A 23543-nucleotide genomic window follows, 5' to 3' on the forward strand; every position below is an offset into this window, starting at 1 on the left:
GAGCCACGCAGGGAGGCCTGACGGCGCCCGAGCGCAGACGGGCAGAAACACGCTCAGCTGCTCCGGCTTGCACAGGATCCGCAGTGAGAAACAACAGACGCTTTGTTTTCACCATGGACCAGCGAGAGTAACATGCACTGAGGCTGTGTGAGCTCTGTACACGCTTGGTAGGACTGTGCATCGAGTAAGTGTTTTGGGAGACACTGTTTGGAAATGTGTCAAGAGCCAGAAAAAGTTATCTGTCTGTAGGTCCAGCTGCTTTCTCTCAGGAGCGCAGGAATGTGCTATAACCTGTTATTTACTCACGGATATGTGACAGGCATCAACGCAAAGCCGCCGCTCGTGTTGTTGGTGGTGGTGAGTAACGGGAACCACTGGCCTGTGCAAGTGTACAGAGTTAGTTAGGCTAACGATCAATAGTGAAGACCCTCAGCAGCATAAAATATTCATGCGATGTTTTAGTGACAAAAGGAAATTATGAACAAATTTATTAAAAACGGATTGCGAGGCCCAGCCAGCGTGGCTCAGTGGTTGAGCACCGACCCATGAATCAACAGGTCACTGATTCGATCCCCAGTTTGAGGGCTTGATCCCCAATAGGGGGCGTGCCGGAGGCAGCCATTCAATGATGTTTCTCTCTCGATATTTCTCTCTATCTTCTCCCTTCCCTTCTCTCTAAAATCAATAAAACACATTAAAAATGGATTGAGAGGAGATATTTGTGATTCTTAAAACAAACAAGAAACACATTTCTAGAATAACTCTTGCAAAATGAGAAAAAGACAGGCAAGGGAAAATGAAAAGTCAGTTTGTAGAGGAGCAAATCCAAAAGGCTAACAGGCATGTAAAGATGCTCAGACTCATCAGCAGGTTAGAGAAATGCAAATTAAAGTGACAGCAAGGGGCCGCTTACTGCATTCAGGCTGGCCAACGTTAGAAAGCCGGGCAGTGCTAAGCAGGGTGCGGTGAGATGGCAGAGGGCCTTTGCCTGCTCTGTGGGCGTGTGGTCTGCTGCCAGCTTCCTGGAGGATCTTAGCTGCTGGCACGTAGTTGAACTGAGCAGGTACAGACCCTGACTAAGTATCCTGCTCCGTGGTCATAGCCAGAGCCAGCCACGTGCGGCCCCGGAGGGCCTGCATGGGGCTGAGGGGCAGGAGCGGTGCGGGACGGGAAGTTGAGGGTAATCTAGCCATCGTCACTGCAGAGCGGCAAGTCAAATAGGCACGTGATGCCCACTTTGTAACATGGGCAGCAGCTAGAGGGAATGAGGTTGACAAACACAGCGCCCCATGGCTAGGCCTGAAGACAGCGCTGAGTGCCACAGTGACCTGCAGAGGAGACGCAGGCCATTCGGGGAACTGAGATGTGTGCATCCAGGAGCCTCCCCTGCAGGCTTCATAAGGACCCTGCGTCACGTAGGCAGGCAGGGTGGGGAAGAAGGGAGTGGGCGCGCGAATGGAGGGCCAAGGAATAAATGAATAAACTAACAAAGCCAGAGAGGAGACTGGCCCCGGTCAGGGGTCAGGGAAGAGGCTGTGCAGGGGCTGAGGAGTGTGAGGGGTCCCCACTCCTAACCTGTCTCAAAGGATCAATCCAGAACAGGAAACAAATAACCCCCCCACCAGCCCCCAGACAACCCACAAACAAAAGCACAGGTGTTAATAAAACATGTTTGCCTCAGCAGTATTAGGAGTGTGTTCTTAGTAAGCTATATAGTCATAGAAGCAGGACTATCAGCAGCCATTTTTTTTGGGTATGGCCAACCTGGATATTCTTCCCAATATTTTGTTCCTTCCCAGTGTTTGATATTGTACTTACATGGCTTTGTAAAAAGGAAATGATTTCTGAAAGTGAAGTTTGACTAGTAGGTATGTGTGATAGAAGAGCCAGGGACGAATGGAGTTTTGTACATAAAGAATGAGAACGTTCCAAAGAGGCGATGGTTAGTCTGGCCACGTGATCCTGAGTTAACTGCCATGCCCGCCTGCAAAATAAAAATAAAGCACGAGGCCTCCTCCGCGGCTGTAGCCCAGAGCAAAACGCTGGTGACCCCAATGTGGTGTCACCCGGGCCCCCGCCCCGTGAGCAGAGGTTGCTGTTTGCTGGCCAGGCTCCCGAGACTCTGCCTGGTGATGCTGGTTGGGGGGAGGGCTCCTTGCAGGGAGCCTGGACAGTCTGGGAGCTTCCTACACTCGACCAACGCACAGCAAGCAAACCTTTCTGTGCTGAGCCAGTCATGGCAACTGAAAAGTCAGGACACAGACAAAAAGGCACCTTCTCCGCGTCACTCTCTGCGGGTCAGTCGGGCTGGTTTGACTGCGGAGGATGTTGCCCTGTGCCTCCTGCCCCGAGGTCTCCAGCGTGCACAGCTCGCTCCTGTTCACACTAAGAGGGGAGCACTTTCCAGTTAGGGTGGGGGCTCAAGAAGTCGTTTCGAGGACAAAGTCCTCTAAAAATATGAGTGCGAACCAAATAATGCTGAGAATGAAGAAGCTGTTTCCTTTAGACACGTGGGGTGGGAGGAAGTTATAACTGAAGACATGGAATCACTTGCTCCCACAAATTCTGGTGAGATCATTTACACACGTCTCTTCCATCAGCTCCGTCTTTTGAAAGAGGAGCAGCACCAGGTCACAGAGAACAGGCTTTGGTGTTCGAGTTTGCATCTCGGCTCCACATCCAGCTGCCTGTATGCCTCTGGCCCCGTCGTTTCCTTACCACACAGAGGAAATCAGAGTACCACCTCCTGCGAATCTGTGCAAGAAGCCCGGCCCATACGAGGCTGTCAATCTCTGTGGGTCACGTCGGAATCTCTTTTTGAAATGCCTTCCTATTTTAGCCGGTTTCAGATTCTTAGAGGAACCAGCTTCAGTCGGAACTGGAGTGAACGGCGCAGGCCCTGTCCCACCGCCAGCTGCATCAGGAAGTGCTGTAACGGGACTTCTCATCTTTGTTTTTGTTCTGAATCCAGAGCAGTTTGCTGAGGCATGGAGGCAGAAGGTGTTCCAAAGGCTGAAGACGGAGCTGAGGATCCAGGTCCCAAAGCTGGCCAGCCTGATGCTGCTCAGTCTGACTCCCCCGCCGGAGTGCAGTCCCCGGGCCCCACGGCTCTCTGGGAGACGGTAGAGAGGAAGTTTCTGGAATATCAGCAGTTGGCTCATAGGAGCCCGGCTGACCGTCAGGAGAGCCTGCTGCGCCTTCTCCCACTGTTCCTAAAGGTCAGTACTGTTATTTTTGACGCTGCGTCACCACACAGCGCTCTGGGGGTACTTGTGGAATGACTGGAAGCTGAAGTTGGTTGGTTTTCATATCATCAGAGTGGTCTCTGGCTGCTTAGAGGAGAAGGCTGTGCTATTCAATAACGAGTCAAGCGAGGCTCATCTCCAGGCTGGGGAGGGCTGGGCAGGGTGAACAGATGACTCTGGAGTGCTGTTAGCCCCTTAGCTGAAGGGCTGTATTGTTCAGCCGCAGTCCCCACGCGAAGCCAGAGAAGAGACCGGCTCCTCTGGGAGCTGGAAAAGGAGTCTGTGTCTGGAGACAGGAGTCACGGGATGGCTGATCATTTCAAACACCAGTCATGCCAGCACCAGGGCCTCAAGTGCCAGAACACCAGATCGTGCCAACCGTGCAAACAGAGGTGCAGTCTGTGGGAGCACGCAGCAGTGCTCCCTCCCACAGCCACAGGCGCCGGGCGAGTCCACTGGGCCGGCGCTCTGGCTCGTGGCAGCTGGTGGCAGTGGCAGCTGGTGGTGGCAGCTGGTGGCAGTGGCAGCTGGTGGTGGCAGCTGGTGGCAGTGGCAGCTGGTAGCGGCACAGGCACAAGGCTTTGCCTTGTCTCGGAACAGAGCTCCCGGAGATGAGATCTGCCTCATGTGGACTCTACTGAAGACTATTGTACCGTTGGAAATGCATCTTTTATGAGGACTTAGTTTTTGTTTGACTATTGATTTTGAGTTATTATTAAAAAATACACCTCTAGTTAAAGAGCAGAGAATATGGGCTACCTTTCACGCTGAAAATAGACTGAGACAGATGGGGCGTAGGCATTTTTTATTGAAAACCCCTTCGCTAATGTTTCATCTAACTTATTAACCAGAAATATTTAAGGATTTCCAAAGATGACTTAGGCATTGAACACTCAGGCATGCTCTTGGTAAAAGACACACACCACACATACCAAGAAACGTGTTCATTTACTCATTGTTTTCCTCCCCGATTGGGACTTGTATACCCCATTCATCCCACTCCACAGGTTGGATAACTGGGATGCTGGGAATGTACTGGAAAGAAGGACTGGGCTAGGAGATGGCTCAGGTTTTAGTTCTAGCCTCCCTGCCCTGACAGCCCCAGTGTTTGGGAGACAGCTCAGTCTCACCCAGTTTTCAGATCAGCGTTGCCTTCTGAAAGGAGCACCGTGCGCACGCACCCCGCCCTGAGTGACAGTCCTCGTCTGTGTGCGGGCTCGTCTGCGTGCTGTGTCTTTCCCCCCAGCCCGGCAGCCCGGCTCTGATGAGAGTGCTCTGAGTCTGAGAGCCAGGGCTTGGCACTCGCTTGCCCTCTGGATCGCTGCTTTGAGTATTCCTTCATTTGTTGTACAAAAGTGTATGAAGCATCTAGACTCTTTCCCAGCGCCTGGGCTATGAGAATAAAGGAGACAGAGTTTTTCCCTTGTGGAGACTTCATCCAAAGCAGAGGAAACTGAGTCACACCCAGAATGTGCTTTATTGGGCTTGTAGGGATTGAAAATGAATTACTGGCCATTATTTTCAAAGTAGAAAGCTTTCACCTGAAAATCAGATTTCCAGTTTCTCTGGAAAACCTGGAGCTGTAAAACCAACAGCTGCATGGAGATGGTTAGGGGCACCCCTCTTAGACAGAAGGCCTTGTTCCCTCAGTTCACCCCAGTGCCCGCGCCCTAACATCTGTCACCCAGTGCGCCTTCCTCACTTATGTCACCGGGCTCTATAGGCCTCTGAGCTTGGACCCCATGGGCAGCACACAGTTCCTACTATAAGTGAACCTTGATATTGGTCCCTGTTTCCCAAACCTTGTCCTGGTAGTTGCAGGCATCACGGCCCATGCATTCGACCAAAGAGAAAGTTACGAAATATTCCTGACCCTCAGCTTCTCATCTGTAAAGTGTAATGAGTAGCACTTTGCTGGGAGACTGAGAGTGGATGAGATGATGATGGCGAAGTCCAGGGCACACGGAAGCAGACACCATCCTGATGACCTTCCCACCAGCTTCCAGGGCACTAACTCCCACATGCAGTCTGAGGCCTTGTCACCATGATTCCCCAAACCATGGACACCTGCCGTGCTCAGGGTCCCTGGAGTCCACCTCTGGGAACCCTGGAGAAGCAGGATATTACAGGCTTTTCATCATCTCTAAACATCGACATTCTTTTGTTAAGTCCACATGTCTACAAACATGTTATTTCCGTTAAGTGCTGACTAAAGCCAGAGCCAGGGCCAGGGCCCTCAGGCTCCTAATGAAAAGCTGGTGGTGGAAGGAAGCGGGGAATGGAGGAGGTGTTCAGGTGTAGCGCAGGTAAAAGCTGAGCTGCAGATGCAGACAGAAAACAGCCGCTGGAACACAGGTCCTTGTGTTCAGGCTTGTAACCTCTCTCATCTGGGTTTTATATCCACAGGACAGTGTTCTTCAGGGTTGTCTATGAAGACCTTAGAACTATCAGGACTTAAAGTTATGCCATGTCCTGTGGAATGTGGCCGCTGACCTCAAAGCCTTATGCATGTATTGGTTGTCATGGAAACCATGGCCCAAATGGGCTCAGAGACTCCTGAGCAGGTTTAAGAGAGTCCTGGAATACTTTGTTTCGTGGGTCGCAATTCTCTATACCTGGCTTTTTTTCATTTTGGGCCCAAGGAAAATTAAGATGATCTGGAATACTCTTTGTTCTAACACAATGAACACAAGAAATTTTTGAATTGTCGCCCCTACTCAGAAAGGGTTATGTCCCTGGGTAATGGAATCTTATCACACTGGGCCAGACTCTATCAGACCCATCACAGAAGGGGTGGTCCATGTGCAGGCAGGGCTTTGGTGAAGGTCATGGTGAAGGTCACGTCTGCCTCACCTCAGGGGGCACCACTTGCCTGGACCTGGTAAGTCCTGAGATTTGACAGCTGGTGCCTTGCAGAGCCGACTCCCCAAATAACTCCCCAGAGGAGCTTCTGTGGCATCTTCTCCCCAAATAACTTCCCTTTAGCTCTAGCTTTCTCTCATATCTGACGCCTCCAAACCCACAGCAAGGACACTCGTCCCCCCACCCCTGCCATTGTTTACATGTACATCTGCATGAGCTGTTAGGCAGGTACAAACATGGTTGGTCACACATTAAATTTAGTCCCAGTGTCTCATCGCTAGAGTTAAGAACAACTCAGTATGTTAAAGAATGAACCTACTCAGCGTTTGGCTGCTGTCCTGGCAAAAAGGAATTGCCAGGTGGAGACTCAGGGCACTGCAGCCCCAGCAGGGAGCTGCCCCGAGGGGAGAAGTCAGTCTCCAAGTTTTCAGTGAGTGCTGAGGCTCCTCCACCGGGCCCATCACTCCCTGTGGGAGGTCATGGAGGAGGCCTCAGCCAGGGCTGCAGCTAGCAATACTCACCCAGCTCTAACTCAGCCAGGCGTTTGCTCAGTGTTTACAAGCCCTCACACTAACCCTGGGAAGTGAGTGCCATTTGTATCCCACTTTATAAACGAGCAAGGAGAGGGTTAGAGATGTTATATAATGTGGCCAAGGTCAACCGGTTGTTAGCGGAGAGCAGCACGTAGCCTGACCAGTCTGCGCAGGCCTGTGTCGTGAGCCACTGGGCTCCCTCAGACCGTGCTGTGGAGCCGAGCAGAGCAGAGCACACCTGTTCTTTCCTCCCCCTGGTCCACTGGACAGGTGTCTGCGTGGCTAGTGCCTCCGCTCCCTTTGGGTACAAGAAGATGCTATCCCTCCACATAGGATGTGAGGGTGGCTGCCTCCAGGTGCAGATGGGAGGAGGGTGGCCGCCTCCAAGTGCAGACTCGGAGGGTGGCCGCCTCCAAGTGGCTGCCTCCAGGTGCAGATGGGAGGAGGGTGGCTGCCTCCAGGTGCAGATGGGAGGAGGGTGGCTGCCTCCAGGTGCAGATGGGAGGAGGGTGGCTGCCTCCAGGTGCAGACTCGGAGGAAGGTGGCTGCCTCCAAGTGCAGATGGGAGAAGGGTGGCTGCCTCCAGGTGCAGACTCGGAGGAAGGTGGCTGCCTCCAGGTGCAGATGGGAGGAGCGTGGCTGCCTCCAGGTGCAGATGGGAGGAGGGTGGCTGCCTCCAGGTGCAGACTCGGAGGAGGTTTGTTGCTTCACACAGGAAACAGCACAGAGCCAGCGCCTTCTCAGTGGGCCAAGCAGTGCTCTCAGGAAGGGTGAACCGGACTGCCCTTCTTTTCCTGCCAAGAGCCTTGGGCTTTGTTCTTCAGGAGCCTTTCCCATCTGGACTGCTGACCCAGAGGAGAAGGCATTCCCCTGGCCAGTATGGGCAGGTCCTGCTGGCTTTCAGTCGAGTTTTCTCTGAGGCAAAGGGAACCACTGCAGGCCCTCACGGTGCACAGAGATATTCCATACTAATAGCCATACTACAGCTAGAGCTGTAGATGCAATTGTGGGAGACAGTTCTTAGAATACATGCTTGGAGAGAGAGCAGGCGGTGAGCTAGGGAATGCCCAGCAATCAGTGTAAAATTCCTCCCTGCCTGGGACAGACAACAGGGGCTGGAACAACATGGAGAAAATGAAAGGAGTCTGTGGATGTGAGTGCTGCAGATGAGCTCACACGGCTGCCTTTGAGAGGCAGCACAGTGTCCCTGCCTGTGACTCCACGTGGGTTTGTGATGGCGTGGCTAATGGAATGAGGCAGAAGTAACATTTCCAGACCCCAAGAGACTTGTAGCTTCTTCCGTCACTTGGAATATTCATTTTTAGAACCCTGCTGCCATGTTGTGAGGAAGACCAAGCAGCCCCACATACAAACCTACGTGGAGGGGACCCAAAGCCCCTGGTCTTACAGCCGCACTCACTGCCCACAGGCAGCACTACCTCGTCAGCCCTGTGAGTGCCCCATCTTGGAAGAGGGTCCCTCCGCCCCTGTCAGCTGCCCCAGCTGACTGAGGCTAGGAATCACTGGCTGCCGAGCTCTGCCCAAATTACAGGCCCTTGACCCAAATATATGATTGCTGTTATTTAAGCCACTCAATTCTGGGGTGGTTTGTGAGATAGATGAGCAGAACAGTGGGCAACGTGAGGATGAATGTATTCATTTCCTAGTGTGGACTGATTGTACTTGGAAGGGAGAATGTGTGTGCATGTGCATGTGTGTATGTGTGTGCGCACACATGTGCACATACGCAGGCACATGTTCTGAGGCTACCTGCCTGGCCAGGGGTGCTGAGTCCATGCCAATAAGTGTGGTTAGTCATTCTTGTGGAAACCAAGCATTGACTCAACTGCCCATGGATGAGAGGTAAGTAACATTAAGTGTAATAACAAGGATGACCAACGATTATTTCCAAGTGTGGTGTCCAGAGAGCATGGTGAGGGTCAGCACCCCTCCCTGTCCATCCTGAGTCTACCCCCTCAGAGCGGGGCCTGTGGCATGATTTATTCCCAATTTGGGAAAACGGCATTTTGGTTGTGCTGACAAAATGTTAGTGCATCACTTTTTTTACTCACAAAGGAGAGAGTAACCGACGCACTAGCAGGGGCACTCATGTCAGGTCTTTAAAGTGTTTTGAGCCATAAAGACAGACCGCCCAGGCGTGAGGCGGAAGCAGTGGTGACAGGAACCCACAGGCTGCCTGCATTCCGGAGCGGGGTCTCCCATCTCCTCGGCAGCGCTTGTCCTTCCTTGTTTTCCACCGGGCAGCCTCGTGTCCTCCCTCTTCCTTCCACGAGACATGGTGGTGCAGCTTAGATAATGTGAGCAAATGGAAGGTTTTTAAAATATTGAGCAATATTCTCCCAGCATGCAAGTCCCAGTTTGAGAAAAAAAAATTAGGTCCTTCGGAAGCTGCCTTAACTCTTTGGGGTCTCCAGGGTATCCTTCAGTAAGTGACTGCCTCCGCGGAACAGCACCCCAGTGGCCTGAACGAGTCAAGGCGGCTCCCAGAAGTGCCCCCTGAGTCCCAGGAAGCAGTGGGGCCCGGGGATCTGGCTGAGGGTACAATTACTGTTCAGCTCGCTGGGGCCCAATTTGCTTTATTGCAGCACTGCCTGGAGTCCCACTGCTCCGAGACGCTCTGATGCTCCGAGTCAATTGCCCGCAAGTGGTCTTAGAGGGGTTTGCCAGCGCAGGGAGGAGGGGCAGGGCTGGCTAGGTCCTAGCCGCTAGGAAGACAGAATTCTCCTTCCTGAGGAGGAAAATGATCTTACCACGGAAGTTCCCAGCCAAAGGACTGACTTTTCCTTTTAGGGACTAAAGTTTCCGAGCGCTATGGGTCCCCAGGTGGGAGCCACATGTTTCTTAGGATGCCACTTAGGATGCGTGAGGTGAGCCCGCTCCTCGCGCTGCGGCTCCGCTGGTGCTCAGGCTTCCTCGGGCGCAGCTCCGGTTTCTGTAAAGTGGGAGCAATAATAATGCCGTCCTCAGAGGGCTGTTGTGAGGGTTCGTGGAAACAACGCAGCTAAGTGTTTGGGCCAGCGTCTGCTCAAGACCAGCACACAATGCATTTGGCCATCACTCTGCAGATTGTGGGTTTCATAACCATGTGCTCCCTCATCCAATATTTGTTGAAAGTCTACTCTGTGCAGCAGTGCTTGGCATTTATCCAGCATTTTTATAGTCTTAGCACTGTTCTGATGGAATTATTTTTATTTACAGAGGAAAGAGGCAACTCTGATTTAGGGCAGAAAATAAAAAACCATTTTCAGATGCAAAGCTTTTTTTTAAAACAAAATAAATACTCAGGTACTCACTGCCCAACCTAAAGTGAATCGCACATTTCAGATAGACTAAAGCCGCTGTGCACGCGCCAGGTGCCCACTCACCCGCCCTCCTCCCGTGGAAGCCCTGCCTGCTGGTCACGGGATACATGCATATCCTGGATATGCCCACCTCCTAACACGCTTCCGCAACGGGCTTTCTGCATCCACATTCTCGTTGTGGGGCTTACCCGCACTGACACTGCACTATTTTCAGTGCTGTGTGGTGCGCTTATGTACTAGTAAATATGCCATCAATTATTCATCCCTGCTCCTGCTGGTGAGCATTACGTTTTTCACGATCACGAGTAATGCTGCAGCCATACCTCCTGTCCGCGCCTCCACGTGCACAGGTGCCAGCCTTTCCGCAGGGGACACACCTGGGAGGGGAGGGCTGGGATGGAGGACGTGCGCCCCTATAACCTTTTGCACTCAGATGTCGAGTGTGACTCCACACGGTTAGCATTAGAATAAAGGAATCGAGAAAAAAGCAAGCGAGTGCAAAGGGTTAACTTTCTCGGCTGGTCAGCTGCTTCTTCAGAGCGGTTCCTCCGCACCGCTCCCCCAGCAGAGCAGGGCCACGTGCCCCTCACCTTCACCCACACACTGCCAGGCTTCCCACTTTTACCAACTTAAAAAGTGTGATATATCTCATTGTGGCTTTTATTTGCATTTCCCCAATTATCAGTAATTTGCCATTTATTTTATCTTTTATTAGTGACCTGTTTCATTGGCCTGTTTTTTTTTTTTTCTGTGTTTTTTTTTAAGCAGGCTGCCTTTATCTGATAAATTTGTAGCAGTCTGGATATTATTGCTTTGTCAGTTCTATGCATTGCAAATATTTCCTACCAATCTGTGGCTTGCCTCCTCATTTTGTATATAGTATCTTTAAATATAGAGAGGATTTGTGAAGGTTTTTGCTTTTTAACAACTATAGTATCTGTTGCAAGGAAACACATTGAAATGACTTCTCTTCGGAATTTGATGCCTATTTAGCTTCAGTAGAAGGAGGATCTCAGTTTAAAAAACCCGGTCAGGGCTTTGGGCAGGAATATAACTTCTATGGCTAGTGAATGAGTACAGTGAATGGGAGTCCAGCACACTGCATGTTATAGCGGCCACTAGTGACCAGGAATGACCACAGCACCCTACCTTCCTGGTGAGCACCAGGCGTAGGGAATTCCTGAACTCAAGTCCTGGCTTAGGACTAGCCTCCTCTCTGACTGTGCCCTGGGGAGTCTCCTCCTCCCAGGACTAGTCCCTCCTCTCTGTATGTGCCCTGGGGAGTCTCCTCCTCCCAGGACTAGTCCTCCTCTCTGACTGTGCCCTGGGGAGTCTCCTCCTCCCAGGACTAGTCCTCCTCTCTGACTGTGCCCTGGGGAGTCTCCTCCTCCCAGGACTAGTCCTCCTCTCTGACTGTGCCCTGGGGAGTCTCCTCCTCCCAGGACTGGTGAACTGGGCCTGTGACTACACAGCTGGAAGGGCAAATACGGGGTGGAAGAGCCAACCTAGATAACTAGGGAAACCAGGGGAAATTCCGAAAAGAGGAGCATCAGTGGGACACAGTACCTGATGGGGTGAGGAAGGCGAGGGAGAGGGGGCCTAGAGACTCACTTGGGGTTCCCAAGATGGCAGCTGGATGACTGGCCAGGCCCCTCTGGGAGAGGAGATGCTGCGGGTTCGAGGCCCTGCATTCAGTGATGCATGTCTGCGGCTTAAGGAGTGCGAGTTCGTGGTTTGGAGCCCAGGAGAGAGCTGGGGATTCGCAGGCATGAGGGCAGGATGTAGTTAGTGGGAGCGGGAAGACGGGGCAGTAGCCTTTGGATGCACCGGGGAAGCGTTGAGCCTTTGGTGAGGGGTGGCAGGGAGAGAGGGAGGTGACGCTTGGGCCTTGCTCTGTAGCTGTGACGTCTCTGACCAAGCTGTTGTGTGCATTCAGGCCTGGGAACGCTCCGTGGGGATCATCTGCTTTCCCAGTCTGCACGGGCTGGCCGGGGAGGTGTCCAGCCAGCTCGCCCAGGAGATCCAGAAGGTGCTGGTGGGAAAGCCTGCGGGTGAGTGCAGAGCGGCTCTGGGCCCTGTGGGAGCAGCACGCTCTGGAGACCTCCCCGCCCTGCTCTGTCCTTCTGCTTTCTAGTTAGCCAGCGAAGTGCCTTCCAAAGAGACCATGGGCCCAGGCCTAGCTCTGCCACCGAGTCCCTTGGGAACAAGAGAAAGGCTAGCAGAGCAGGGAAGGGGATGTGGGGAACTGCTGCTCCTGGGAGGGACACACACACACACACACACACACACACACACACACACACACGGTGGGGGCTCTGGGAGGAAGTGCTGGGACAGAAGGCACCTGAGTGTTCAGTGGAGAGCTTGATCCAGACAAGACCCCGGGTCAGAGCATGTGTTTTGCTGTGGGTCCCTGACTCGCAGTCACCAGGCATGGAGCCGGAGGCCATCCGCGGACTGTGGAGGGAGCTCCGGGCAGGGTGGCCTGAGCCTGGTGCAGACACAGGAGCCCCTGTGACAGAGGGGCTGTGATGGGGTGGAGACTGGGCTGTGGGAAGTCTATCGGGAGGAACTTGTTCCTATTACTTGGCAGTGGGGGCCATTGATGGCTGTTGAACAGGGAAGATGCATGCTAAAGGCTGGCTTCCAAGGAGAGGGACCTGGCAGAGTGTGAGAGTGGGTACAGGTCAGGTGGCCTGTGGGGAGGGCAGCAAGCAGAAGTCCCCTAAAGGTGCAAAGGCAGATCTCATGGCCTGGGGGGCGGGGGAGACAAGTGGAGGGCAAACTGGTGAGCAGGTCCCTGCATCTCCCGCTGACACTTCCTCTTCTCCGCTGTCAGAGCAAGCGCGGGCGGCCGCCGGGCAGCTGCTGCGCTGGAAGCGGGACGCACACCAGGACGGCTACCTGCTCCTGAAGTCCGCCTTCGTGCTCTCGGGGACGGACTCGGTAAGTGCCGGGAGCCGTGGCCTGGCCTCCTCACCACCGGGCGGGAGGCCTCGGCTCAGGGCAGGGCGTGTCTCCCAGCGCCTTTCTTCCCAGGAAGCCGCTTCTCCTTTCTCCGCCCGGGCTCCCCTCTGGCGTAGGGACGGCTTCTGAGATTCTGGGATTCTGGTCTGAATCCTGCCCTGGCATTGACCGCCGTGACCCTGAGCACATGCGGCTCTCGCTGTGACGGGTGCGGCTGATTTGAGGGTTGGGGACAGTAGCGCCTCAGATTGAAAAGGGCTGGTGTCCCTGTGTGCAGGGTGGCGTCCCGGCACCGAGTCCGCTGTGGTGTGTGTGGCTGCAGCCTGTCGGACCCAGGGCTGTGCTCTGAGCCACTGCTCGGTTCTGCCTGCTGTGAATCTCAGAGGGAAGGAGCACGCTGTAGGCGCTGGCCATGCGTGCTCACCCAGAGGCAGTGCGTGAAGGAGGCCTCCGCCTTCCCTGCCCACCCGCACCCGACCTGGCGGTGCCCACGGCCACGGCCACGTCCTCCCACTGTGAAGAGGGGCCTGCTCCTCCTCCCCGAGTGGTCTGCTGAGGCTGGTGTCCTGGCAGCTTGGCCATCAGCAGAAGTGGCCTGAGGCCCCTGGCAGGGCAGGCCCGAGACGCCCTGGCGAGCGGCTGCCGGAGGGCCCACTGTGGGGGGTCTAGCACACGGCACCGGGGACCGCAGGGGAGCAGAGCGCGGCTGCTGCTGCCCTCAGTCCGGGTGACACAGGAGCCTTAGCGGCAGTGTGTGGTGCGAGCAGCAGGCCGCAGCGTTAGCCAGGGAGGGCCGCCTGGCTTTCCCCGTGGGAGCGGGAGCCCTGCGGGCCCGGTGGCCAGGCGGCCGCAGCATGGAGCCGGCCTCCGCTCCCGGGAAGGGCTGCTTTCATCTGAGCAGTAACACCGACCTGAAGATGGCTTTCCGCTGGAGCAGCCAGACCCGGAGCCGAGAGAGTGAGCAGCTGCCGTGGGGAGCCCGTGGAGCAGGGGCGGGGAGAGCTGCCTGAGGGGCCCCTGCAGAGCCAGGCGTCCAGGGAGGCGGGCCTTGCCTGCCCCAGGAGCCTTTAGGGCAGGGCGCCCGGCACCGCATGATACTCCTGGCGGGTGGGGCCCTGGGAATCTGGCTCCCCAGTTCATGCTCATGCTTTCGGTTTTCCTAACTGTGTGGACAGCATGCTTTAGATGAACCCCACGTGTGCACACACACACACACACGCGCACACACACACACACACACACACACACACACGCACGGGTGCGCACACTGAGATGGCAGCCACAGTGATCCAGCGGAGCTGCAGGTGGGCGCGTGGAAAAGGGCCTGGGCGCTGCACACACAGGCTGGTCCCTGCCAGCGTCCAGGTCCTCTCCTCTGTCCGCAGCTTGGGGACTGGGCTTCCCGGTGGGCCATCGTGAGGTTGGCTCTGACGGGGGGATCAAGGGCCCTGTCGGCCCTTCACTCAGTTGTGTGCACTTGGTATCAGCCACGCCCTCCTGACTGAGTCCCAGTGTCCACATGAGGGGAGCCCGCCGCCAGCTCTGCTCCAGCCCCTCCCTCCCTCTCTCCCTCCCTCCCTCCCTCCTCCCTCCCTCCCTCTTACTATCCACCTTAGGAAAGATGTGCCATCTACTGAGCACACGGCGTCCACTTTCCCCTAATCTTCAGTCCCCCAGGTGGGCCTATGCCTGTCCCCATTCTCACTGGAGGATGTGTCGCCCAGAGAGAGGAGGTGACTCACCCTCCTCCCACGACGACACCACGCAGGCCGACAGCGTGGCCCGGCCTGGGGCAGTGGCGGCCCCGGTCACGGCCTTGCTGGTCCCTTGCAGGAGGCGCTGGGCAGAGTTGCCGAGTCGGGGCTCCCAGCCCTGCTCCTGCAGTGTCTGTACCTCTTCTTCGTCTTTCCTCTGGAAGAGGACCAGCATTCGGAAGATGATGTTCAAGTTCAGAGGATGTTTGTGCAGGTGAGTGAGAGGCTGGCTGAGCCCCTCTGGGCTGGGGCCGCGCTCTGCCTCTGGGCGCCACTCTCACCTGCTCTGCTCGAGGCCCAGCTCACCCCCCGCCCCACGTCCTGCAAACGTGAGATGCCTAGGCATCGGGGGGCGGATTTTCCTCTTGTGCCTCTGTATCCCTCCCTAGTCCCCTTGTTCTTTCCCAGAAACGTGCGTGCCTTCTCCACTTGGCCCACCACCTCCTTCTCCAGTCTGCGTTCCTGGGTCCTGCTGGCCCTTGCCTGCATCTGGAACCTTCTGTCGCTGCCACTTCCCCTCTGAGATGCACTTGCTAACTGCACTTGCATAACTAACTAGCCAATGTGCTCTCGGCAGTTGCCATGGCCCTGTGCCTTGGCCTCTCATCTGCCACCTCCTCCGTCCCGGGATGCGTGCAGTGCTGTGTGCCTAGCTCTGTACAAACACAGGAAACATGAGCTCAGGGGCGGGTGGGGCCCTGGGAATCTGGCTCCCCAGTTCATGCTCAGATGGCTCCTCACCACCCGCGATGCCCCCTTCCCCCTCCTCCCACAAGCCATCTCAGGCCACTGAATAGCACGTGCGATTTCCTCTTGTCATTGGCCTGACAGCCAGCAGCAACTTCCCACATAATGCTCCCCTCAGTCCCCTGCCCCCCACCGACAAGTCCTGCTCTCCTCTTCTGGGACCACCCTCCACGGAAACACCGCTGCCCCTCTGCCCTGGTGAGGGGGGAGCAGGGCTGTTCTCACGCACGGCTGTGTGTCCGGGGCCTGGGCAGTGTCTCCCAGAGCAGGAGCTAGCCCGTTTGGGGATTTCCAAGTGCAGCTGCCCATTGAGCACCTGCATTCAGATGGACCCATCTCAGACTCGTCCTCAAGCCAGAGGCGTCGCTGCCAGAGGCATCATCAGTCCGCGGCTTATCCGCACACTGCCCGCGGGAAACCCTGGGAACGCAGGCCCATTCGCCTGGATGTAACCATATCCCACATGTGGCCGGACACAGTGCTGGGCATGTGGACACGTCTTTATCCTGTGGCTTCCACATGCCCTTCAGGGAGGGAGCGCGGCCCTGTCTTCACAGCGTTGTCCGCGGATGCTCAGAATGCGCACCCCAGCGCTAGGCCACACCTGCGTTCATCAGGGTTGTCCTCATTTCATTCCACAAAACGTATGAAGTTCCTCCCGGTGCGGCTCTGTGCCAGACGACGGATCCCTGAGCTGGCACAGTCCCCTCAGAGAGGGCCAGGAGGGCGTGGAAGCGAGTGGGGGACAGTCGCGTGAAGAAGCCAGCATGCCCACTGCCTTTGGTGCTCTGCAGGAAAAGGCCGGGGCAAAGGCAGGGCTGGGGAGTGAGGCCCGGGAACTGGCTGACAGGAGCAGAGAGGAGGCTGCTCTGCGGGAATGGCATTGGCCCAGAGTGGGCGGTTGGGGTGGAGCTGTGATGGGGAGGCGGGGGGGCAAGCAGCAGATGGTCATCTGAGCCAAGGGCTGCAGCCACACCCACGTGCAGGATCTATAGCCAGTCCTGAGTGTCCGCCGGCCTCCATCCCTGTGCCGAGGGCCTGCATTCAGTGGCAGGAGCTTCTGTACCTGCTGAACTGGGAGCAGGTCCTGTTAGACCAGCAAGAGCCTGAGAGAGGAGGCAAGGCAAGTCCCTGCAGGCGCTGCCCACTGTGACTCTCCCCATGTGCATAGGCAGTGCCCCAAGTCCAAGGAGACTGGGTTGGTGGGACAAGGGCCCCAGGTTGGAGGTTACAGGACAATGTGCATGGCTGTGTGGAGAAGTAGGGCATGAATGCTAACCAGGGGTTCAGGATACATCTTGCTTTTTATTTTATTATTATTTAAATATATTTTCATTGATTTCAGAGAGGAAGGTAGAGGGAGAGACAGATAGAAGCATCAATGATGAGAGAGGATCATTGATCGCCTTCCTCCTGCATGACCCCTACAACCCAGGATCAATCCTGCAACCCAGACATGTAACCTGGCTAGGAATTGAACCTTGACCTCCTGGGTCAACACTCAGCCACTGAGCCACACTGGCCAGGCTGCACCTTGCTTTTCAAGTAGCGCAGGGCCCTGTTAATCCTGAACTTGGATGGTCGATGCCATTTTCCTTGCGTTTCTATATAAAAAGTCACCCATCCAAGTCCAACACTTCTTCGTTATTCTGACTCGGAAAGAGTAAGTACTGCCGTTACAGCGGGAAGAGTGCAGACAGCCCGAGCCCTCACCCTTCGCTGGTGGCGCTGGTGACCATGCTGGTCTGGGCAGAGGCCGACAACATACAGAGCCATCTCCGTGCTGGCACGCACCCCCAGTGCTCTGCAAAAGTAGGAGCAAGCCCACTGAGCACGGAGGCTCTAATCGGTCTCCCTGGTCTTCCTCCTTCTTTCTCGCAGATGTTGCTCAACATCTGCAGCGAGTCTCAGGGGCTGGAGGGCCTCCTCGCAGGGAATGAGCTCCAGGCGCTGCTGATTGCCACCACCTGCCTCCGGGAGCACAGCTGCTGCTTCTGGAAGGAGCCCACCTTCTGCGTGCTGAGGGCCATCTCCCAGGCCCAGGACCTCGGCGTCATCCAGTACCTGCAGGGTAGGTCCCCGGGGCCCACTGCCCACAGCAAGTCCCTGCCATGCTCTTGCAGCATCAGGATAGATTTCTGGGACCAACAATGAGAAGGGCAAACAGGTTTTCATGGATGCCCAGCTAGGCCAGTAGCTGACCCTGTATTGCTTGGTTCCATTCATGAAAGTGCTTTTGTTGTTCCTTTGGATGCTGCATTGGAGGAGGGGGGAGGGGAGTCCACTCGCTGCTCACATACTGTCAAACAGAGACTGTGCCCGATCTGTTTCTTGGAGATGAATGTTAATGATCGTGCCATCTTGCAATGGGGAAACAGATTAGTAAGTTGAAGAACTTGCCAAGGCTCCTGGGTTTCCAAGAAGAGAATCAGATTTAAACTTGGAGGTGCCGCTCCCTGGGCCTCAGCTTTTTGGGGTAGCCAGCAAGGATGCACACTGGTTCTGCTCTCACGGGGGAGTGACCTCGGGCACTCACCGCCTGGGTGCCTCACCTTTTTGTCTGTAAGATGGGATGACAGGCCCACGGGACTCACTGGATTGTGACGCTTTGGTGGGGTGACACATCTGAAGTGCTTAGACGGTGAGGGCACGCAGTGGATTCCCCAGCCGTCACTACAGCATCACCACCGGGTGCGAGCAAGGCAGGGCGCTGAGGGCGCCAACTCCATTAGCAGGACCAGTTGTAGCTGGTCCTTCAGCATCTCCTGCCTCCTCCCAGAGAACACTGGGTAGCATGGGCCACCATGGCTCACGTCTTGGGAGGGGTGTTGGCCTCCTCTCCGTAGCTGGCTAGAAGGGAGGCTCTGCCAGGCTCACCCGAGGGGCATGTTGACAAAGGCTCCCTGAGCTGGCCTCCCTACCCGCTCTGCGGCACTTCCTTAGCTCACCAGCTGAAGTGCCTCTTGGGAGCACAGCCGTCCATCCCTTGGCTGACCCCAAGGTATGGTGTCTTTTGGGGACTAGGTCAGAGCCTGCCAGTATGACCTGCCTGTCCACAATCACGTGCCCTGTGGTCGGTCTTCTTTCTGGGGCCTCCTGTGACAGAGGAGAGACAGACAGAAACATCAACGATGAGAAGCCCACTGTCCCAAACTGTCCAAGCTCAGCAAGCCCACCCTCCTACTGTGGCAGTGCCCACAGGAAACGGCAGCCCAGTTCCAGGTGCAAGGTTCCCGTGAGGCCCGGGTCCACGGTGATGGTCCAGGCTGAGCTGGGCCGAGGTGCTTTGTAGACCCCCGACTCCACTCACAGGCTGGAGCTGGAGCTGGAACTGCCCAAGAAAAGGCTGCACACACTGGTGGGAGGGTCCTCACTGTGTCGTTATTCTCAAACTGAAAAGAAAGGTTCCGCCTCAGTGGAGCCTGTCACTGGGTGGAGCCTGTACCCCTGTGAGGAATGGGCCGGTTCTGTGGGCGCCTAAGCTGAGGAGAAGGTGGACAAGGGAGAGCTGGGCTGGCCGCTACATGCCGAGCCCTGAATTCTAGGTGTGGCCGTCCACATACAGACTCTCTGGTGCAGCCCAGGACTTGCAACCAGGGACTGAGCAACCATTATCATTGTCTCAGGTTCTTGGTAGGCGATCTCCCTGACTTTCTCCAGCTCTCCCCCACTGTCCTCAGCTCTCCCTCACTTTCTCCAGCTCTCCCTCATGTCCTCAGCTCTCCCTCACATCCTCAGCTCTCCCTCGCGTCCTCAGCTCTCCCTCACGTTCTCAGCTCTCCCTCATGTCCTCAGCTCTCCCTCACGTCCTCAGCTCTCCCCCACTGTCCTCAGCTCTCCCTCACTTTCTCCAGCTCTCCCTCATGTCCTCGGCTCTCCCTCACGTCCTCAGCTCTCCCTCATGTCCTCAGCTCTCCCTCACGTCCTCAGCTCTCTCCCACTGTCCTCAGCTCTCCCTCACTGTCCTCAGCTCTCCCTCACTGTCCTCAGCTCTCCCTCACTTTCTCCAGCCTCTCGTCACGTCCTCAGCTCTCCCTCATGTCCTCAGCTCTCCCTCACGTCCTCAGCTCTCCCTCATGTTCTCTGCTCTCCCTCACGTTCTCAGCTCTCCCTCACGTCCTCAGCTCTCCCTCATGTTCTCTGCTCTCCCTCACGTTCTCAGCTCTCCCTCACGTCCTCAGCTCTCCCTCACGTTCTCTGCTCTCCCTCACGTCCTCAGCTCTCCCTCACGTTCTCTGCTCTCCCTCTCGTTCTCAGCTCTCCCTCACGTCCTCAGCTCTCCCTCACGTTCTCTGCTCTCCCTCACGTCCTCAGCTCTCCCTCACGTTCTCTGCTCTCCCTCTCGTTCTCAGCTCTCCCTCACGTCCTCAGCTCTCCCCCACTGTCCTCAGCTCTCCCTCACTTTCTCCAGCTCTCCCTCTCGTTCTCAGCTCTCCCTCACGTCCTCAGCTCTCCCTCACGTCCTCAGCTCTCCCTCACGTCCTCAGCTCTCCCTCACGTCCTCAGCTCTCCCTCACGTCCTCAGATCTCCCTCACTTTCTCCAGCTTTCCCCCACTTTCTGGCACTCCTCCTGACTCTCGCACTTGGAAGAGACTTCTTTCCATGAAAGAGCCATAAAACAATGATCAGTCAAAATCCAAATCCAGGGATACTTCTCTTCTAATGCAAGTCTTCCTAGGCTCCCCTGACCGGCATGGCCAGACCCCACCAGTGGCCCTGCTTATCCACCTCCATGTGTCCTGCAGCAGGGCTCTGACCCCTGACTCTAGTGCTGAGACCCACCCTCTTCTGGCCCCTCTCTTCGCACACACCCATGCCCCCCCTCACTTCTCTTGGCTGCTTTGTGCCCACCTCCAGAGCTGCTTTCTTTGGTGTCTCTTACCCAGCGACCCAGCCCTCCCAGGAGCTGGGGGGCGGGGGTGGTGGGGGGGGGGCGGAGAGAAGAGGGCTGAGAGGCTTCCTGCCTGTCTCAGCCCTGTCTGCCCTGCAGAGCCAGCTCCCAGGATGGCACATCCCAGGGGGAGTCTTCTTCTTGATCTGAGAACAAAAGAAAAATGCATTGGATTAGTTCACATCTTGATGTGCAGTCCGGAGGGGCGGTGCGGGGTGGAGGGCGGGGCGGGGTGGAGGGCATGACGGGCAGAAAAGCCTCGCTCTGAGCACACTGTGCCTTTCCTCCCGCAGCCACGGACTGCGTCAAGCTCTGCCTCCAGAACCTCTCCCGGCTGGCGGACTCGCTCCCCGCCCCCGAGCTGAGCGAGGCTGTGGGCCTCGTGTTGGGCTTCGTGAAGGACTCCTACCCCGTCTCCCAGGCTCTGCTCCTGGAGTTTGAGAATGGGGAGGGCTACCCTCTGCTGCTCAAAGTGTTACTCCGGTAAGCTAAGCGGCTGTGCCTGGGGGGGGGGAGACTCCGCCAAACCTCGCTCCTCAGAATCATCGGGGTGCCTCGGAGAAAGACAGATACGGGGGCTTCCCAGAGTGTCTGAAATACGCATCTCTGTAGAGCATGGCCAGAGAGCGTTTTATTGCAAAAGTAATTCAATGGCAGTGGGCTTGGGAGCCAGAGCCACTCCCTTGGAGAACCAGTGGCTGGTGGTGATAAGTGTGCCAAGTCCCTTTGGTGGCACGCGCCCCTCTCTTCCATGCCGTCCCGCCCGGCGGACGCTGTGGGAGCCCACGCGGCGGGGCTGCAGGGCTTTCGGGGACTGCTGTACTGGGCGCTGCCATGTGCTTAAGGGCAGGAAGTGCCCGGAATGTGCCCCATGCACAGTCCTCAACATGTGATCGGCAGAAGCTGATGGATCAATACCCAGCAAAGTCACCGCTTGTGGGGTGGGGATGGGGAAGAATGGCACCCTGCCCCCCAGAGCCCAGGAGGCTTGGGCTCCAGGTGCTGATGGGACGCTCGGTAACGCTCCCTGCTGCCTCCTTCTGTCTCCTAGAGCTTCTCCCCTCCTCCCCTTAAATCCTTGGCCCCTTAAGTCCCTGGGAAGCCAAACGCAGACACTATTCCGCTGGGTCAGGATGAGCTCACCTGGCTTGTTCTGTTCTGAGGGGCAGGGCATCTTCCGGTTGGGGCCAGGGAGTGGAGAAGCCAAGAGGTGGAAATCAAAGGTGTGGACTTTCAGACGCCACTGGTCGCAGGGAAGCGGCCTCACGCCTCCCGGCTCTGCTGAGTGTGAGGCCTCCTGCTGCGGGCGCAGCCGCCCTGTGCTTCCTGCACTCCGCTGGGGCAGGCTTGCTGTCGGGCGGGTGAAGCCCGCAGTGCAGTCTCCCAAAGGAGGTGACTAAAGGACAACCAGAGGGCCTTCCTCCAAAGCGACAGATGTCCCTGTGGTGAGGCACCTTTGACCTTAGCTGAGCCTGACCCACTGGCTGTCGCTACCAGGAAGGTCTATGTCACAGCAGTCCCTGAACATTTTTGGTTAAATGGCGGCTGGTACCCCCACTTCCTGTGGGAGGCAGGAGGGAAGGAGCTGTCCCAGGGAGAGGCAGGAAGGCCCGGGAAGCTCGCTGCTTCCATTCTGCCTTACGTGGGTCATGGCACTCCGGGGCGCTGTGGGCGGGTCACGGCGCTCAGGGGGGCACTGTGGGCAGGTCACGGTGCTCAGGGGCGCTGTGGGCGGGTCACGGCGCTCAGGACACTGTGGGCTGGTCACGGCGCTCAGGGGGGCACTGTGGGCAGGTCACGGTGCTCAGGGGCGCTGTGGGCGGGTCAAGGTGCTCAGGGGCGCACTGTGGGCACCGCAGGGCAGGGAGAGCCCCTCCCATCCGCTTAACAAAACCAATACTCAGCCTGGAAATCAGCAGCGGAGGCCCCACAAGGTCAGATTCCTCCCCACGGCGTTTCTTTGTTGCTCTTCGGAAATGTGAAAGCTCTCATTGTGGGGTGCTCCTGCCCAAAGCACATGAGTTTTGGGGTCCGGCCACGGAAAGCAGCCCTGTGAGCAGAGGCTGTGGCTGTCTCTGTTCCGAAGCCAACCTTGGCCGGCAGCTGACCCTCACCCAGGCACTGCCCTTGCCTCTGGGTGCTGACTGGTGGACACCTTTGGGGCCTTTCCCAGCACATCAGTCACGTTGCCTCTGCACCCCAGTGAGGAGCACCGTGAGCAAACGTGGCTCTCGGTCCCCGAGCCCAGGAGCCGCCTTCTGTCCCTGCAGGTACGACGGGCTGCAGCTGCGCGAAGCGGATCCCCACCTGGAGGAGCTCCTGGAGCTGGTGGTGTGGCTGACGACCTGCGGGCGGGCGGAGCTGAAGGTGTTCGACAGCGTCACCTACCCGCAGCTGGAAGGCTTCCAGTTCCACCAGGAGGCCTCCGGTGGGTCAGGCGCCCTCACAGGGCTGCACGGGCCTCTACCCGCCTTCGTAAAGAAGCAAACACTCGGGGTCCAGCTCTGTCACGCATCTGTGGATTTAAACCTCTCCTTCATAGAGGTTTCTAGATGCCTTGGGTGGGACTTAGAGTGCAGGGATGCTTAGTAAAGGCGGGGACTCTCAAGTAGGGGCGGAGCCTCTGGCCTCGCTGTCCCTGGTGCCAGGGCCTTTGCAGATCTAATGGGGACGCGGCCCTGAGACAGTCGCCTGCTCAGGTCCGTGCCTGCTGGGCTCTCTGCGATGCCCGCAATTACTGATGAGCTCAGGGGACACACGCGGTGCTTTCTGCGGCCGCTCTCTGCCCCGTGCTGGGCGCCAGGTGTCCGCTCCCCGAGAATCTTCTGTGGGGACGTCACACATGCCTGCGGCCATACCTGCTCGGTGACCATGTGTCTAACCTGACTGATGACAGCATCAGGGCAGCGGTGACATCAGCGGCGGGCGGGCGTCTGAGTCAGGAAACCCTGCACAGAGGGGTGTTCAAGGCCTCCGTGGCTGTGCAGGCAGAGAGGAAGGGGAGAGGTTAAAGGCAGGAAGCACAGGCGGGAAGTAGACGGTGACTGGGCGCATCTGGGGAAACGGTGCCGAGGCCTGAGCAGACCGGGGTGCAGAGGCCTGGGAGCAGGAGGTGGAGGGAAAGAAGGTTAGGAAGAGCCGTTGGATGGGACCCCAGCTCCCAAGGAAGTGTCTGGACCAGAGGGAGGGCCCTGGTGTCTGAGGCAGGGCTGGCTGCAGG

At 56.7% G+C, this 23543-nt stretch overlaps 1 protein-coding gene across 1 annotated transcript in view; it reads left to right on the plus strand.

Moving 5' to 3' along the window:
• The first annotated feature begins 2987 nt into the window (after window positions 1–2987).
• Window positions 2988–23543, plus strand: part of WDFY4 (WDFY family member 4) — a 234656-nt gene continuing 214100 nt past the window's right edge. The window contains exons 1-7 of the mRNA XM_054729209.1: window positions 2988–3218; window positions 11900–12014; window positions 12803–12909; window positions 14764–14898; window positions 17313–17502; window positions 20617–20806; window positions 22594–22751. Coding sequence (XP_054585184.1) covers window positions 2988–3218; window positions 11900–12014; window positions 12803–12909; window positions 14764–14898; window positions 17313–17502; window positions 20617–20806; window positions 22594–22751 — 1126 coding nt within the window. The remainder of the gene's footprint in view (window positions 3219–11899; window positions 12015–12802; window positions 12910–14763; window positions 14899–17312; window positions 17503–20616; window positions 20807–22593; window positions 22752–23543) is intronic.

Source organism: Eptesicus fuscus, chromosome 17 (genome assembly GCF_027574615.1).
Source record: "Eptesicus fuscus isolate TK198812 chromosome 17, DD_ASM_mEF_20220401, whole genome shotgun sequence".
Taxonomy (NCBI): Eukaryota; Metazoa; Chordata; class Mammalia; order Chiroptera; family Vespertilionidae; genus Eptesicus; species Eptesicus fuscus.